Source organism: Vombatus ursinus, unplaced genomic scaffold (genome assembly GCF_900497805.2).
Source record: "Vombatus ursinus unplaced genomic scaffold, bare-nosed wombat genome assembly UNPS02000749.1, whole genome shotgun sequence".
Lineage (NCBI taxonomy): Eukaryota > Metazoa > Chordata > Mammalia > Diprotodontia > Vombatidae > Vombatus > Vombatus ursinus.
The window spans coordinates 28457620-28476266 of NW_020940527.1; the positions used below are offsets into that span (position 1 = coordinate 28457620).

The 18647-nt window shown below is 38.6% G+C and overlaps 1 protein-coding gene across 1 annotated transcript in view; it reads right to left on the reverse strand.

Annotated features, from left to right (window-relative positions):
- Positions 1-13064, reverse strand: part of LOC114040146 (cytochrome P450 2C19-like) — an 18516-nt gene extending 5452 nt beyond the window's left edge. Inside the window, exons 1-5 of the mRNA XM_027858149.1 lie at positions 12727-13064; positions 10666-10828; positions 5444-5593; positions 2767-2927; positions 1960-2136 (exon numbers count right to left, since the gene is read on the reverse strand). Of these exons, the coding sequence (XP_027713950.1) occupies positions 1960-2136; positions 2767-2927; positions 5444-5593; positions 10666-10828; positions 12727-12906 (831 nt within the window). The 5' untranslated portion in view covers positions 12907-13064. The remainder of the gene's footprint in view (positions 1-1959; positions 2137-2766; positions 2928-5443; positions 5594-10665; positions 10829-12726) is intronic.
- Between the last annotated feature and the right edge of the window lie 5583 nt (positions 13065-18647).

Here is an 18647-nt window from a genome sequence, read left to right on the forward strand (position 1 = left end):
GATAGATAGATAGATAGATAGATAGATAGATAGATAGATAGATAGATAGAGGGCACAGGGTGAGTTGAAGATGAAGGGGTGATATCTAGAGAATAAAATTAAGGGGTGAGAGAGGATTATAAAGGGAGAAGGAGAAAGGGAGAAATAGAATGAGGTAAATTACCTCACATGAAACAGACAAGAAAAGGCTTTGACAGTGGAGGGGAAACAGGAGAAGGTGAGAGGGAATGAGTGAATCTTATTCTCATCGGATTTGGTTTAAGGAGGGAATAACATACACTCTCAATTGGTTTTGGAAAGCTATCTTACCCTATAGGAAAATAGGGGTGAAGGGCATAAGAGAGGGGGATGATAGAGGGGAGGGCAGATTGAGGGAGGGGAATCAGAAGCAAACAATTCTGTGGAGGGACAGGATCAAAAGAGAGAATAGAATGAATGAGGGGTCGGATACGATGAAGGGAAATATAGTTAGTTTTTCACAACATGACTACTATGGAAGTGCTTTGCATGACTACACAAGTATGACCTGTATCAAGTTGCTTGCCTTCTCAATAAGGGTTGGCGGAGAGGGAGGAAGGGAGAAAATTTGGAACCCAAAGTTTTAAAAAACAAATGTTAAAAAATTGTTTTCACATGCAACTGCGAAATAAGATATATAGGTGATGGGGTATAGAAATTTATTCTGCTCTACAGGAAAATAGAAGAGGAAGGGAATAAGAGAAGGGGGGAGATAGAAGGGAGGGTAGATTAGGGGAAAGGGTAATGAGAATGAATGTTGTCTTGGGGTTGGGGGAGGGATTTGATGGGGAGAAAATTGGGAACTCAAAATCTTGTGGAAGTGAAGGTTGAAAACTAAAAATAAACAAATTTATGAATCTTTAAAAAAAAAGATTCTCAAAGATGAAACACAGAGCATTACAAGAGACTATGTAATTTTTCTAAAAATTTCTTGCCCTAGTCTACATATTTGCCCTCTCCCACGTTCCTTCATCCACCAATGGGGTAGGAATCTTTGGGAGAATATGCCCTTATGTGCATAGGCTGAGGAAGGTAGAATTTTCCTAGTCAGTTATGTTGCTCTACTGTTAAATTAAATGTGATTTGAATTAATGTGTCTTCTGCTTGATCTGGTAAGAAAACCATAAGTGGTGACCTCAGAGTACACTTCATTGCTGTAAGTGGGTCATTGATACATTTCAGGATGTCCATTAGCATATCTTTTACCTTCTGACATATTTCTGGTACTCTCAGGGCTTCCTTTACTCCATGTGAATTACATTAGCTTTTTGCTTTGTTCTAGTTTTCTTATTTGGTTAATTTTTTTCTTTATGTAACTTTTCAATGACTTTTTTCCCCTTTGGTTTTGCTCTTTGTTGTTTGTGGATGGGATGGAAAGTGAGGAGCCTCTACCTCCACCATCTTGACTGTAAAACCCACCATCCTCACCCCAAGTACTTACCACAGCAGCCCCTCCATTCCAATCAGGCTGCTCAGATTAAAATTCCCTATTCCCCACTGTCTTTGCAGAGTGCTGAAAAGACCTGCCCAGTTCTCACTGCCTAGCTCTAGGACATTCTTCAAGACCAAGATGAAAACCTAACTCTTCCAGAAGGTAGCCTTACATTAACCCTCCCCAAATATTATATTTCTTGCTAATTCCAAATTCCTTCATCACTTAAATGTCCAATTGATAATCTATTTTGGCTTTCCTTACACATTCCTGATATTTATTCTCTTGCCCTTACATACACTTCCTTCTTTCTGTTGGGTTAGGAATTCCATTAGGGCTAGGACTCTATCTTCGAATTCTTCCTTCTGCCCCATATAATTCTCTGAGCACACTACAATTAATATATGATTATTTACTGCTCTATGTCTGTGAATGTAAGTGTCAGCCTCTAATACACAAGGCATTTCACCTACAAGAACTGAGATTCAAACCTACTGCTCATACTCTACCTGCTCCATTTTCATCAGGAAACAGTCAATGAAGTCCCGAGGATTGCTGGGGTCCAGTGTCCTTTGGTGTTCCTTCACTTCTTCCAAAATAAATTCATTTAGTAAATCAAAATTTTTAACTGCTTTGTGATGAGATCCAGGGAGATAATGTACTACAGATGGAAAAGAATTGTAGACCTAAAAAGAATTTTGTAACATACTTTATTAGAAAGAGAAAATACTTCTCTTGCATTTTGATAATGTTCAGAAGAGGGCTAAATAAGGGTGGGACAAATGCCCTTTGTCAAACAATGACTTTTTCTCATCATTTCCTATACAAATCCCCTAAAAATATTTCAGTATTCTGCTCCTTGGTTGCCTGAGACTATCTTGACCTTCACTCTCAATTCTTACTTCCTACAGAAAAGTTCTCATCCTTTCTCATTAGGAGGTCTTCTCAGAGCTCTACTTGCCACCTTCCATTGGGACAACTAACTCATCTGCTAACCTGATCCAAGTTCAGGTGCTCAAGGGAAAAGTTAACTTCTCTATAGTAACATGAATTTTAACATTCTGTCCCTGTGACCAATGAGTGAACTCCTCCAGGGAGTGGTCTTATAACATCCCTCAAATCAGGCCACATAGGGGTGATCTTTTCAGTTTTTAGTCCCTGACAATGAAGAAGAAAATGTGAACCCAAGCCAGCATGGCGCTCTTCTACCTCCCAATGGAATGCATGATGAACCCTAGCCTAGCTCCTTGCATTGGTTTCTTTGAAGTAATGAAAAAAATACCCTGATCTCCAAAATGAGACAACAGTGGCCTTACCTGAATCCATGGAGAACTTATGATCTTGGTGTTCTCATCTAAAAGCTTCAGTAAATATAGAAATTTCTGGTCTTTATATTCAAAATGTTTCTGGAAAATGATAGAGCAGATTACATTGCAAGGAGCACAACCAAGGATGAATGTGGGGTCACATGGTAATCCTAAAGGAGAGAGAGAGAGTGAGAGAGAGAGAGAGAGAGAGAGAGAGAGAGAGAGAGAGAGAGAGAGAGAGAGAGAGAGACTTTAATGCTGCCATTGAGATCAAAAGGAAGGTTTTCCTGTCTTTAGGTAGGAACTGACTGTCCTTTTCCCTCTAGCTTACATTATAGCTGACATGTGGCACAACAAGGTTGAAAATGAACCACTCTTTATGAAGCATCTGATTGGATCCACATAAGACTCCTAAGTGCAAATAGTATAATTCCCATTTTATAGATGAGGTTGCTGAAGCTCAGGAAAATTAGCTGATTTATGCAATAACAAGGAAAATCAAGAAGTGGAATTCAACCCAAATTCTCTCCTTGACCCAAATATAGTGGTATTCCTACCATATCACATCATTTCCCATTTCTAAATCCCTATTCATCACCTCACCCTAACCAGGTTTTGCTTTCAGACTTCATGTCTATCTTTAAATTATATTTTGTTTTATTTCAATCAGTAATCACAGGATGGTCATTGCAGGCACTGGGCTGGAAGCCTTGCTATTCTAAATCCTCTTAGGGTCAGGGTCCTGGACTGTCGAAGGGGTGATCTTGTCAAGGTGGTGATGCCAGGTTTCCTTGACTGGTATGTATTGCCTCTTGTCTCTCCCTCAGGGTGCCCCACTGCTTTAGCCAGGCTGGCCCATCTCCCTTATGAATAGCAATTGGCTGGTAATTGTAGGTAATTGGTGGTGATGGCCAGCCCCTTCCCCATAGGAGTTGCCTCCCCAGATGAGAGCTGTGAGCACTAAACTAGGACCAAAGGTCTAGAGATTGCTGCCACCATTTTGTCTTTTGTACGTATCTATTTGTTGGTGGTAACTGGTCATCATTTGTTGCTAGTGGTAATGAGAAAGATGGGCCCTTTCTCCACAATGATTTATCCTCTCAATAAGAACTGTAGAGACTGGCCTAGAAGGGATTTGGAGGAGGGGAGGACACTGTTATTCCCAAAGTCTTGGGCTCAAGGGCCTAGGCTGTCTCCATCAGGGTCAGAGGGGAGATAATCATCAAAGTGGGGGTGGTCTGACCAGCCTGGATCATTCAGGTGTTCTCCCTCCCCAAACTACTTTGCATTCATTTTGTTAATATTTTTCAATATATGTGACTGAGCATCTGTGGAAGCAGTTGCTAGGCTGCATCTCCACATGGGAGAGGCTGTGGACATTGGAGTGAAAGTATTGCTGTTCCCCAAGTTCTTGGTTTTAGAGGTCCTGGGCTGTCTCCATCAGGGTCAGAGGGGGATGGTGGTCAAGGTGGTGGTTATATTAAAGAGGCCCAAGGACAGAGTTTTGGAGATATTTACACTTAGGGGATTGAAGGTGGATAGTGATCCAGCAAAAGAATATAGAGAAGCAAAAACCAGACACAAAGAAGAACCAGTGGAGAGCAGCATGATAGAGGCAAAGGAGAAGAGTGTATCAATCAGACAATCCACCAGTAGTCACTCGGCTCTTACTAGGCTCTTTGCTAAGCATCAGGGGTACACTGACAAAAGTGAAACAGCCCCTGCCCTCAGAGAGCTTACATTATAATGGGGGAGACAACATCTACACAGAGGAGTGACAAAAGTCCCAGATTCCAACGTGGTGGGGTAATGTTTTCCCAATTTATTCCTATATTATTCCTGGTAAAATATCCTAGAGTAGGAGAGCACATACAGCTAATTATGAGCAACGTCTGACAGTACCCTACTACCGCCCAATTCCTGCCACTTAACACACACACACACACACACACACACACACACACACAGCACGCACGCACGGACGCACGTACAGAGAGGTTTGGCCTTTTATGGTCAAAAAGTAGTTATCCCACAGAATTTATGGCATCAGCATCTCTATTTATGCCCTCCTCCAGTGCTCTGTTGCCACCTTAACTTTCGGATTACATAGGAGGAAGATAATCCCTCTGGTAGCTAACTTAGATCAGGGAGGAGGAGGATGTATGAAAGAGCTTCCAACAGATGCTGCTGAGTCAGCTCATTGATGTCCTAGCAATGTTCTCAGCCCTGCTGCCCTTCCTTCTGCTAGTCAGCAAAATATCAAGAAATCCCTGGACTCCCCCAAATGATCCTAAAGGAAAGTCTTTCACCCCTAGAATTGTTGACTAAAGGTAACAGAACTGGTGCTGCTAGGTTCTTGTGAGCTCTGCTCCATATGAAAAGGAATAAAAACATCTAAAGTCATCCTCCTAAATGTTCCTCACCATGCTGCCTCCTCACAAGATCAGCATGACCTTACTAGCAGAACTGCATTGCCTCTCGTCTCTTCTCTCAGCTGTCTTGACCCTTCAGGGCTTCTAGGAACAACCACACGGCCATGGGCACAGCCCTTGTATGGGCCCAAAAGTGCAAACATGGTGGTTTCAGACTACAGTAAATTCCTTGGACCAACCTCAGTCTGCATAAGGTACCAGGGATAGGATGGATTTGTGTAAGGTCAGTGGGAACAAAGTAAACAAACACCAACCTTTTGTTTTCTTTAACTCCTCCACAAGGTGCTTAGCCTCTTCTTGGACTCGCTCTTCAATGCTCCTCTTCCCCATCCCAAAATTCCTCAGGGTCATGAGGGAGAAGCGGCGGATTTGCTTCCATCTTTCTCCGTTGCTTATGACAAGGCCTAGAAAGGAGAGCAGGAAGACTCTAAAGTTCCTGACTGTCCATGTCAAAAAGTCCATGCCCAAGGGCCCTTGGCCCACAGCCCTTCTTCCAGGAGAATAGAATGAAATGGGGGAGGGGGATGTCAGCTCGCTTTCTCCTCTATCAATACTGTTTCCTGTCCTTTCCTATACACCATTCTCTCTTCATCACAGTCACAAATACATCGGGTTGCCCTACCCCCCACGTCCCTCTCCTGGAAATGAAGTGGCCACAAAGAAGAAGGCCAGGATAAAGACATGTTTTTGAATGGTTGTAGATTGAGTTAGTTTTTTTCTCTGCATCTCGACACAAGGAACCTAACGGATTATGGTATCTTGAAGTCCTACTCATCCTACATCACACAAGGACCAAAGAGTGAGAGTCTCTGTCTCCTGTCTTTTTGTGGGTTACTAGGTGGCACCGTCGATAGAGTACTGGGCCTGGAGACAGTAAGACTCATCTTCATGAGTTCAAATCCAGCGTCAGACACCATTTATGTGACAACAGGCAAGTCACTTAACTCTGTCCAGCTCAGTTCTTCATCTCTAAAATGATCTGGAGAAGGAAATGGCAAACCACTCCAGTATCTTTGCCAAGAAAACCCTGCAGTGGGTCACGGAGAGTAGAACATGACTGAAATGACTGAGCAACAAGAGGTAAACTCAAGAAGAAAAGAAAATCCCATAAGCTCAGTGGCAATACCTATGTTAGAAGGCTTTGCTTAGCTTTTTTTTTCCCTAGGAAAGGTACTTTGTATGATTGTTGTTTATGGGGAAATGATTGTCTAGTCAAAACAAAGTATGACAATTATACAAAGAATTGTAGTTAATTTGAGCAATGGAAAAGGTACACACATACCTTTATGGTACACACAGGATACACACTCACTAAAGCTTAACATGTCCTGTCCTTCTTTCCCTGAGTATATCACACCTTCCTACCTTCAGATATCACCCTCTGATTCCAGACATAGGATGAGGACTTCACCTAACTACCCTTATATTGGGAACTATGCTTTTGCCCATAATCTTATTTCCATAGGACCTTTATCAGGATCAAATTCTTCACCTTCTGCTTCAAGATCCTTCCTAACGGAACCCTAGAAGAAGAAAGTGATTAATACTCCTTCCAATGGACTTTAATTCACGTTGGTTTCATTAAATACCTCTCTGAGAAAATAGAAGCTAATACTGTGAGGCCTCAAAGAATCTGTTGCAAAGTTTAGATCCCCAGTAAAGTGCTTCTGCTCTCTCTTTCATTGATGCCAATCTCACAAGTTGCATTCACTAGCACATACTCTTGATCTCATAACAAAACTAACTCTGCTGCGAAAGTAGCTCCTGCTCTGCATCGGAATCCTCTCAAAAAAATAAATAAATAAAAAAGCAAAGAAGAAAAGCAGCTCTCCTTTAGTGTAGGTGAAGAGCTGAAGAAAGGATTTTGCAAAGTCTTGCTTGGGAAATTTTAACCTTTTGCCATGGTTCTGCATCTGATTTCACTGAATCATAGGCTGTTGTAGTCAAGGGATCTTAGAAATGGTCCAGTCTTCTCCTCTCATTTTATACACGAAGAATTTGAGAAAGATTAAATAACTCACCTCAAGTCAGGAATGATTAAGTCTTAGAATAAGCCTAGGACTCAGGAATGCTGACCAAAATCCTGGATTCTTTCCACCCAGATCAAGAAATGAAAGGAAAATAACAGGATAACCACTACCCTTATTGCTCCCATTTCTTTACTTTCTACAGACATCTCAAACTCATTACATCCAACACTGAATTCCCTGTCTTCCTCACCCAAACCTCCCCTTCTTCTGGCCTTCCCTATTCCTTTCCAGGGAACTAACACTCTTACAGTCCCTGAGGTTCCCAACCTCAGTGGGATCCTTGATTCCTAACTTTTCCCTTAGCCTCACCTCTAATTAGTTGCCTTATCATTCCTATCTTTATATCAGCTTGCTTTCTTCTTCTTTTTTTTTTTAAATGAGGCAATTGGGGTTAAGTGATTTGCCCAGGGTCACACAGCTTGTAAGTGTCAGATGTCTGAGTCCAGAATTGGACTCAGGTCGTCTTAACTCCAGGGCCAGTGCTATATCCACTGTGCCACTTAGCTGCCCTACATCAGCTTTCACAACTGTTTGCTTCTCTTTATCCATGAATCCACCGCTCTAGTATATGCCTTCATCATTATTTTGCCTGGAATATTGCAATATTCCTGTCTCCAGTCTATTCTCTCCAATTCAGCCCTCACCTAGCTACTACAGTAACTGGACTCATTAGCAACAGTTAGACACACTGTACCTTGACCCTGATATAGTGATACCATTTTGGTCTTCTTCTGGCACGAAAGACAACAACCAAAGTTATTTTCCTAAAGTGATAAACTGAGCATATCATTCTCCTACTCAACAAACTCTGGTTCTGTATTACTTTCAGAATCAAATACACAAGCTTCTCTATTGGGCTTTTAAAAGTCTTCACAACCTGGCCGCAACCTACCCTTTCAACCTCACTGCACGTTATTCCCCTCCAAGCACACTATGGTGAAGAGGGCTTTTTGCTGTTCCTCATACATGGTCCTTCTCCCTGGTATTGTGCCCCATCCTTTCCTCAGTCTCCCAGAATCCTCAGCTCAGTTCTAGTATCATCTTGTAGAATCAGACCTTAGCTGATCTCCACAACTGCTAGTGTCTTCACCTTGCATCTATTTTATGTGTGTGTGTGTGTGTGTAAAATATATATGTATGTCTATGTAAATATGAAGTGTATATGTATATCTATCTATCCACATATATGTAAATATATATGTTTTCTCTTCCCCATCCCATCCAATTATAAACTCCTAGAGGGCACTGACTACAGTCACATTTGTCTTTGCATCTCCCAACATCTAACTCCATGCTTCGCACATAATAGATGCCAGTCTTCCTCCATCTTACTCCCTTCTACGAACTTTATATTCTAGTTCCTCACACACAGCATTCCATTTTCCATTTCTGTGCCTTCGCATTGGCTCTCTTCCTCCCTTTTCCCTCCCCCCATGGCTTTAATGCTCTCCTTCCTCCTAGTTTCTTTGGTCTCCTTTAATACTCAGCTCAAATCCAACCTTTTGTAGGAGGCCATTCCTGGTCTCCATGGGATGTCACATTGTGCTACTCTTTCATGTTAAACCTGCAGTCTATTAAGATTTCCCAGAGCTTTTTTTTTCCCAGATAAACTGCTATCTAATCACCAAAGGAACTAGGTGGCACAATGGATAGAACACTTAGCCTGCAGTCAAAAGATCTGAGTTAAAATCCAGCCTTAGATACTTATTAGCTAAACCAGTCACTTAAACTTTTTTTGCTTCAATTTCCTCACCTGTAAAATGAAGATTAATAACAGCACCCACCTCCTGGAGTTGTGGCAAAGATCAAATGAGATAATATTTATAAAGCACTAAGCACAGTGCCTGGAACATAGTAGGTACTATATTTGTTAATTGTTGTTATCGTGCAATCATTCATTCATTTCCCACCTTGATTTATTCAAATGTCCCAACTACAAGTGTTCTACTTTTGCTGTAGCAGGGAGATGTGTTTGTTTTCTAGTCAGGTTATCAGGCATGATAATAAAAACATTATCAGAGACTTTTGCAGGCTGTAGCTTACGGAATGCCATGAGATAGGGATTTTTGTCCTAATTTTAGCTCTAGTAGCCTAAGCAAGGTGATGTATTCCAGAAGTAGCCAGATTATTATCATTTTTAAGACTGTTTCAAAAAGTGCAGATACTTTTCCTTCATATGGATTCTAATCCACATTGCCTATACTATACCTTCCTTAGTCTTCAAAGGCTCAGTATTTTGGATGATCATTATCCTTGCAGACTGAAGTAATTTTGATTTACCTGTTATCTGCGGCAGGTAGCAAATCCCTGACCAGCAGCTTCATTTCATCCATTTTGTGGCAGATTTTCTAACCTTGTACATCTATTGGCTGCCACTCTCCCTTTTTCTGCTATACACAATAAGAGATACACGGCAAGACAAAAGTCTCTAAGTCTTACGCAGTATGGAGTTTTGTCTCCATTATTCACTTTCTTGCTACTCTTAAGAGAGGTTGATTAGTGAACACTTAGAAAGGGTGGTCACTAAGAGTCAGCATGGGTTCATCAAGACTAGGTCTTGCTAGCCTTAGCTAATTTCCTCTTTTTTTATGGTATTATCAGACTATTAGATCTGAAGAGTAGACACAGATTGAATTCAGCAAGGCATCTGACAATGTCTCTTATGACATATTCATAGGGAAGATGGAGAAGACACTGGTCAGTTTGCCAGAAGATATGTTCCTAGGAATCCCAGGCTACATCAAGCTGTGGTCATTGTCCAGTAGGAGGACACCAACGTAGGTGGTAGGCTGCTGAGCACTGCATCTCTGAACAGCAGAGAGAAAATTCCAACCAACTGGAAAATGAACTAGAGTAATGGATCTTCCAAGGTAAAAGTCACACCTGAGGGGTGAATGATTATAATAAACTGTAAAGGCTAGATAGATGGGAGAAGGAGATCTCCCTTCTCTCTAGGACTTTTCTACACCACCATCATTCTCTTTGTTTCTTTGTTTCTTTCTTTTTTTTTCTTTCTTCCTTCCTACCTTCCATCCATCCTTTTTCTCTCTTTCTTCTTTTCTTCCTTTCTTTCTCTCTTCCTTCCTTTCTCCTTTTTCCTTTCTTTCTCTCCCTTCCTTCTTTTCTTTCTTTTCTCTTTCTCTGTCTCTGTATTTCTCAGTATGTCTCTATCTCTGTCTGTCTGTCTGTCTCTCTGTGTCTCTCTGTCTCTCTCCCTCCCTCTTTATTTTTCCCTTAGTCTCTTTCCTCTATTTTAATTGGCTATAACAAATAACATGAAGCTATGCTTCTGCTGCCCTGGACAAAAGACAACTGGCTTCCATACCACTCATTACACCCTCCCCAATATGCCACTGCTTTGGTTTGAAGGTGGGTCTATTACCTAGATTTTCTCAGAATATTATTCTTTCCTTTCTCTTCTTCCTCTATACCAAGCAGAAACTTACCTAATCCATTCCTAGCAATTTCGAAAATTGGAATATGTCCCCTGTCAGCAAACTTGTCCCCATGATCAATCAGAGCTTCTTTCACTGCCTTGTACCCATGTAACACAACAACACGCTCAACACCCAATTGCAGAGTGAACACTGGGCCATATTCTTTTGCTAGCTGTGAAAAGAGATGTGGGCAGTAGTGAGAGGATGGTCACTGAATCGGGTGATAAATAGCTTGGATTACCATTGTTGACTTTATTACAGAAGTTCTCAATCCATTACCAGCTACTTCAAAACATTTCTGACATTTGTTACAGAGAGGATGATGCAACCCATGAGCCAAACCCAAGCCACACATGGCTCAAAAGGCTAAAATTTCATTCTGTGCCAAAGGCACAGAAGACTGCTCTCCTCTCTCCAGCAGCCAGAAGACTGGCTAATGAGGTGCAGTTTATAACCTCAGGGCCTATATTTCATAGTTAGGTGTCATAATGGATACAGCACTGGACCTGGAATCAAGAAGACCTTACTCAAAGTCCACTTTCAGATACTTAATAGCTATGAAAACCCAGGGAAGTCACTTAACCACTGTCTGCCTCAGTTTCCTCATCTGTAAAATGAGGATAATAATAACTCTTAATTCTAAGGGTTCTTCTGAGAATAATAAGATAAAATTTGTAAAACAATTCACAAAGCTTAAATCATTATATAAATGCTATTATTACAATCATTATTATTATTATTCATCTAAAACTCTAAGAATAACAGAGTTGGGAATAGGGACAATTCTGTCAGTGAAATTCTGGAGCAGAAAAGGCTCCTCATCCCAATACAAATCTTACAAATCAGTATTATTGGATCATGGGTATAGATCCTTAAGGGACTTTAGAGATCATTGAAACAGAGGTTCTTAACCCTTTTTTTGTTGTGGACTCTTGTAATAGGCTAGTAAAGCCTATGTACTCCTCTGAATGATATTTTTAGAATAAAATACATTGGATTACAAAGGAAACCACTTATCTTAGAATAAAATAAAGATGTAATTTTCCCCATCCTAGCTCACAGAACCTCTGAAAGAAATGTATAGACCCACTGGAAGTTCATGGCCCCAAAGTTAAGAACTCTTCTTCTAAACCAATCATAATTTTACCAATTGGGACACTTAGGCCCCAAAGATCAGGGTGTATCTGGGAAGAATTTGGTAAAAGGATCTGTTTGGCAATCAATCAGGTCAAAATGAGAACATTTTTTGGTTTTCACATGTTAGCCTCACTTAATCTTTTCTCACAACCCTGTGAGCCAGATAGGATATTTACTGAATAATGTCCTCATAGAGACCTTGGAAACTGAGGTCCAGAGAGGTCATCATACTTACCCAAGTCACATAGCTAGTAATTGTCACAATCTCGACTTGAACCCAAGTCTAATTCCAAATTCAGTGCCTTTTCTGCTACCTCAGGTTACCTTTTAAAGGCTTTAAGATGTACAGGTCTCAGTTCAGAACTTGCTGGTTCCTCTTGAGGCTAGGCTTGCTTTCAGCCAGGTACACATAAGATTACATGCAATGACTGGGGCAGCACACAGAGACTGCCTGCGTGCTCCTGTGAAGGAATGTGCAAGGAAAACATTCTCCACTGTGATCCAAAAAAGGCTGGAGGTCCCCACCTGTTTGCAGGACCTATTCATTCCTTAGGCAGCAGAAATAATCAGGCACATCAAATACTCCCTTTCTTCCTGTGATGGATAATGAACATTTTAAATGGCACTGATGGCAATTTCTCCTAGAACTTTGCAGCGCAAAGGTGAGTAGTAATAGCAGAAGGCATTTTTTGTAGAATAGATTTCATCCAAACCTACAGGAACTCGATAGCACTCAGCTATAGCTGAAGCAGTGGGCCCTGATGGCCACTACAGTGAATCAAAATATGGTTGGAAAACCTACAAGGTACATTCCTACCTACTCTAACATGTTATACTCATTAGAATAACATCCTGAAAGACAATCTCCCAAAACAAATTGATTGCTGCTAGAGTCAGGAATGAAACCAACATAAGATAGAGATCCATACTTACATTGCAAAGAGATTCAGGGATATTCTTAAGGTCCACCTGCAGTATATTGCCAATAATGGGAAGAGGAACAGGACCAGGTGGAAGCTTTCCTCTTCCAAAACCCTTTTTCCATGATGAAATGAGAAGCAGACATGAGATACAGAGCAGTAAGCCAAGACCAATGGCCACAGATGGATCCATTGACACTCTTCCTTACTTCTAATGCAATAGAAGCCCCAAAGCTGGGGAGGACTGCAAATATGAGATATATTAGCTAATAATTCCTTGAAATCCCGAGTAAGCTTCCAGTAGACTTCGGCTTGCAAATAAGATAAAGAGAACCCTATCCTTCTTCTATCGCAGTGTATTTTAAAGTATCAGGAACCATTAAATTTGTTGTTTAAAGTTTCACTGATTCATTTTGCTCCTTATATACAAGAGTTATTTCCCAACATGTCCTCACCCCCTTACAATCAATACTTTTAACAAACATTAAGCAAAACCTATGATACTAAGATTTTGGCAGTGTGTATCATATCCCATAGTACCTTATCATCCTGCTGAGAGGACGTGTTTCTTAATCTGTTCCAAGACTAAGCACTTTTATAACACTAAGAACTTCATTGACCCATTGTTGTTTGAACTTTCTCCAAGAGGATCATGACCTCAGGGAGGTGATGCCATGACTTGCAAGTGAATTGGATTTAAGTGAGGGGTGGCTTTGCACATCACCAGCCTCACTTTCTCCTCTGGAGTCATCTGGGTCCACTGGCCAGTTATAGATCAGGATGTCTGAATTTTACTGTGGATGCAGTAGGAAACCTCGGCATTTTGAAGTTGAGGTCTTTCCCAGGTCTCATGGAAAGGACTTGTAGGACCCATTAAACTTTTATCCAAGAAAACTTGAGTTATTGGGGAGGAAAAAGGTAATTGTGGGTTCCTTTTTTGTTACAATCTTTAATATTTACAATGAACACCCCTGAGGTACTTCATGTCCATCTTTGTTTTTAAACAGATGGCAGCAGACCCTGAAAAACCCAGAATACATAATTAATTTGTAGAAGATCAAAGCAGGGGTGGAGTAACAGTGTGAGCCAAGTTACATGCTCTATGTACAGGTATATCATGTGAATGAGAGAGGGATATATGACCACAAAGGCCAGGCCACACTCTGTTCCTCAATATCTGAAAAATACAAAGCTCACTGTGTTAATATTCTTCTTGAGTTTTTCTGCTTTACAAATAAAACATCAATCTCAAATTTCAAAATCAAATTTCAATCTCCTGCAATCTGAAAAAGCAAGGAAATCATAACAGCTGAGAAAATGTACTAGGGTTTAAAACTTTTAAAATTCCCCCATCAAAGTTAATATAAAACATTATTTCCTATTTATCTTTATCTGATTCCTCCCCCCCCACATATCTACTTTGACTGGCTGTAGCCCCATCCCAGGATACATCTGGAGATAGGTTTCATTGACCCATTCATTATAGTTACATTATTAGTATTCATTGAAACACATAATTACAAAGAAACCATTTTATAAATTCAGCATCGCTTTTAAGCTCATTTGAACTTAAAAAATTAAACTTGATTACAGTTTTGAAAAATAACACATATATATGTATAAAACAATATTCTTTCAGTCTATAGTGCTTATTTTGGTACATCAAACTTTTGTTTTTAAATGACAGCACTTGGGGTGCATTTTGATCCAAGGACCACTTGCAATTACTCCATATAGATTGGAGAACAATGACCTATAGTAAATTTTCAATGGAGACCACAACCGATGATAATAACATCCTTCCCTGACAAAAATGGTCTTTCCATTCAAGTGTCATTTTATTTATTTATTTGTTTTGGTTTTCTTAGCAAAGATACTGGAGTGTTTGCTTCTTCTTTCTCCAGCTCATTTGACAGATGAGGAAACTGAGGCAAACAGGGTTAAGTGATTAGCCCAGGGTCACTCACCTAGTAAGGGTCTGAGGCTGAATTTAAACTCAGATCTTCTTGACACCAGACCCAGTGCTTGCACCTTCACAAAAATTGAGTATTTATTAGGGCATGAAACCTCACAAGCAAATGCAGAAAAGGAGAAATATTGAATTAATCCCTTTCAGATCATAATGCAATAAAATTATATTCAATAAAGGGCTATGGAAAGAGAGATTAAAAATTAATTGGAGACCAAGTAACATAATCCTAAAGAATCAGTCGGTCAAGGAACAAATCATAGAAACAATAAATAATTTCATTAAAGAGAATGACAATGAGACAACATACAATAACTTATGGGATGCAGCCAAAGCAGTACTTGGGGAAATTTTTATATCTCTAAACACATCAATAAAATAGAGAAAAAGTTGATCAATGAATTGGGCATACAATTCAAAAAAACTAGAAAAAGAACAAATTTTAAATCCCCAATTAAACACCATGTTGGAAAGCCTGAAGAGCAAAAGAGATATTAATAAAAATGAAAGCAAGGAAACTATTTAACAAATAAACAAAACAACAAGCTGGTGTTATGAGGTGAAAATAATAAGATAGATAAACAATTGGTTAACTTGATTTTAAAAAAGGAAAGAAGAAAACCAAGTTACCATTATCAAAAATGAAAGGGAGAATTCATCAGCAATGAAGATAAAATTATAGCAATTGTTAGAAGCTATTTTGCCCAATTACATGCCTACAGATTTAACAATCTAAGTGAAACAGATTAATTTTTACAAAAATGTAAAATGCCAGATTAACAAAAGAGGAAATAGAATACTTAAATAACCCTTTCTTAGAAAAAGGAATTGAAGAAGCTATCAATAAGCTCCCTAAGAAAAAAATCCCTGGGACCAGATGGATTCACAAGTGAATTCTACCAGACATTTAAAGAATAATTCTAATACTAGAATAATTCTAATTCTAATACTAGAATATATAATATTCTAATATTATATGTGTGTGTGTGTATATATATATATACATATATATATATATAGTCTATGTAATAGTACATAGTATAAGTACTAAACTATTTGGAAAAAAGGCAAAGATTCCTACCAAATTCCTTTTACAACATAAATATGGTACTGATATCTAAACTAGGAAGAGAATAACAGAGAAAGAAAACTAGATTATTTCTATAATGAATATTAAAGCAAAAATTATAACTCACAAGGAGATTACAGCAAACTATGACTAGCTAGGATTTATTCAAGGAATGCAAAGGTGGATCAATATTAGGAAAATTATCAACATGATTGACTATATCAATAAAAATATATGTTTTCTCAACAGATGCAAAAAAAGTTTTTGACAATATACAACACTCATTTCTATTAAAAACACTGGGAAACATAGGAATAAATGGAGCTTTCCTTTAAATTATAGCTAGTATCTATCTAAAAGCATCAGTAAGTAGTATCTGCAATGGGGATAAACTAGAAACTTTATCAATAAGATCGTGGGTAAGGCAAGGATGTCACTGTTATTCAATACTGTCATAGAAATGCTAATTATAGCCATAAGAGAAGAAAAAGAAATTTAAGTAATTAGAATAGACAATGAAGAAACAAAACTATCACTCTTTGCAGATTATATGATGATATACTTAAAGAATTCTAGAGATTCAACTAAAAAATTAGTTGAAATAATTAACAATGTCAGCAAAGTTGCAGGACATAAAATAATTCCACATAAATAATCAGCATTTCTATATATTCTCAACAAAATCTAGCAGGAATAGATAGAAGGAGAAATTGCATTTAAAATAACTACTTACAATATAAAATACTTGGGAGTCTACCTGACTAAACAAACTCAGGAACTATGTGAATACAATTATAAAACACTTATCACACAAATAAAGTCAGATCTAAATAATTGAAGAAATATTAATTGCTCATGAATAGGCAAAGCCAACATAATAAAAAAGAAATGCCTATCAAAATTAATTTACTTATTCAGTGCCATAAAATCAAACTACTATAATTGTTTTATAGAGCTAGAAAAAATAACAACAGAATTCTTCTGGAAGAACAAATGGTCAAGAATATCAAGAGAATCAATGAAAAAAATGTGACAGAAAGTGGCCTAGCAGTACTTTATCTCATCTGTATTACAAATCATCAAAGCAATATAGTACTGGCTAAGAAAGAGTGGTGGATCAGTGGAATAGATTAGGTACGCAACCCATAGTAGCAAATGACCATAGTAATCTAGTTTCTAACAAATCCCAAGATTCAAACTTTTGGGATAAGATCTCACAATTTGACAAAAATTGCTGGGAAAACTAGAAGCAGTGTGGCAGAAAATAGGTACAGAACAACATCTCATATCATATACCAGGATAAATTCAAAGTGGATTCATGATTTAGAAATAAAGGGTTATCTCATAAGCAAATTAAGGGAGCATGGAATACTTTACTTACTAGATTTATGGATAAGGGAAGAATTTACGACAAAATAAGAGTTAGACAGCATCACAGGATGTAAAGTGGGTAATTTTGTTGTATTACATTAAAAAGTTTTTGCGCGCACACACACACACACACACACACACAAAAGAAAGCAACCAAGATTAGAAGGAAAGCAGAAAACTGGGGAAAAATTTTTACACCAAATTTCTCTGATAAAGGCCTCATTTCTCAAATATATAAAAAAAGAACTGAGCAAAATATCTAGAATATGAGTCATTCTCCCAATTGATAAATGATCAAATGATATTAACAGACAGGTTCCAGATGAAAAAATCAAAGCTATCTATATTCATATAGAAAATATTCTAAATTACTCTTGATTAGAGAAATGCAAATTAAAACAACTCTGAGGTCCTACCTCAAATATATCAGATTGGCTAATATGACAAAAAAAGGAAAATAGCAGATGTTGGAGGAGATGTAGGAAAATTGGGACACTAATGCACAGTTGGTAACAGTAAACTGTTGTGAACTGATGCAACCATTCTGGAGAGCAATTTGGAACTATGCCCAAAAGTCCATAAAACTGTGCAAACCCTTTGACTCAGCAATACCACTACTAAGTCTGTACCCCAAAGAGATCTAAAAAAAGAGAAAGGACCATATATGCAAAAATGTTTATAGCAGCTCTTTTGGGGTGGCAAAGAATTGGAAATTGAGGGAAAGCTCATCAGTTGGGAAATGGTTGAATAAGTTGTCATACATGATTGTAATATCATTGTAATATCATGTAATATCATGATGTAAGAAATTGTGAGGAAGATATTTTCAGAAAAAACTAGGAAGACATGTGTGAACTGAGGCAAAGAGGGGTGAGCAGAACCAGGAGAACATTGTACACAGTCACAGCAATATTCTATGATGACCAACTGGGAATGACTTAGCTATTCTCAGCAATACATTGAACCAAGATAATTCCAAAGGGCTCATCATAAACATACTCTCCATCTCCAGAGAAAGGACTGATGGAGTATGAATGAAGATTGAATCTTTTTTTTTTAACTTTCTTTTCTTTTCCTTTTTTTTTGGGGGGGAGGCTGTGTTTTATTTTGTAACTTGGCTAATATGGAAATAAGTTTTGCATGATTACACATGTATAATATATATGTGTGCATATATATATGTTTGCTTTCCTTCTCAAGGAGGGGAGGGAGGGAGAGAATCTGGAACTCAAAATTTGTTAAAATGAGTGTTTAAAACTGTTTTTACATATATTTAAGAAAAATTGAAATAAATAAATGAGAGAAAAACAATTGCCAGTTATTTACTAGTGGTTCTCAATTTAAAGACTCCAGTAACAAAAGTTCCAGGTAAAGAATTCCTTCAATTGGATTCTGCAAATGTAAGGGCCCAATATTTATCCCAGGCAAGGTACAACATATAAAACTTTCTAAACTCTGAGTGAGAGATGGTCTGAGGCCCTTCCCTCACAAGGAAGAGCACAGCAGATCATCCTCCTCACTAGC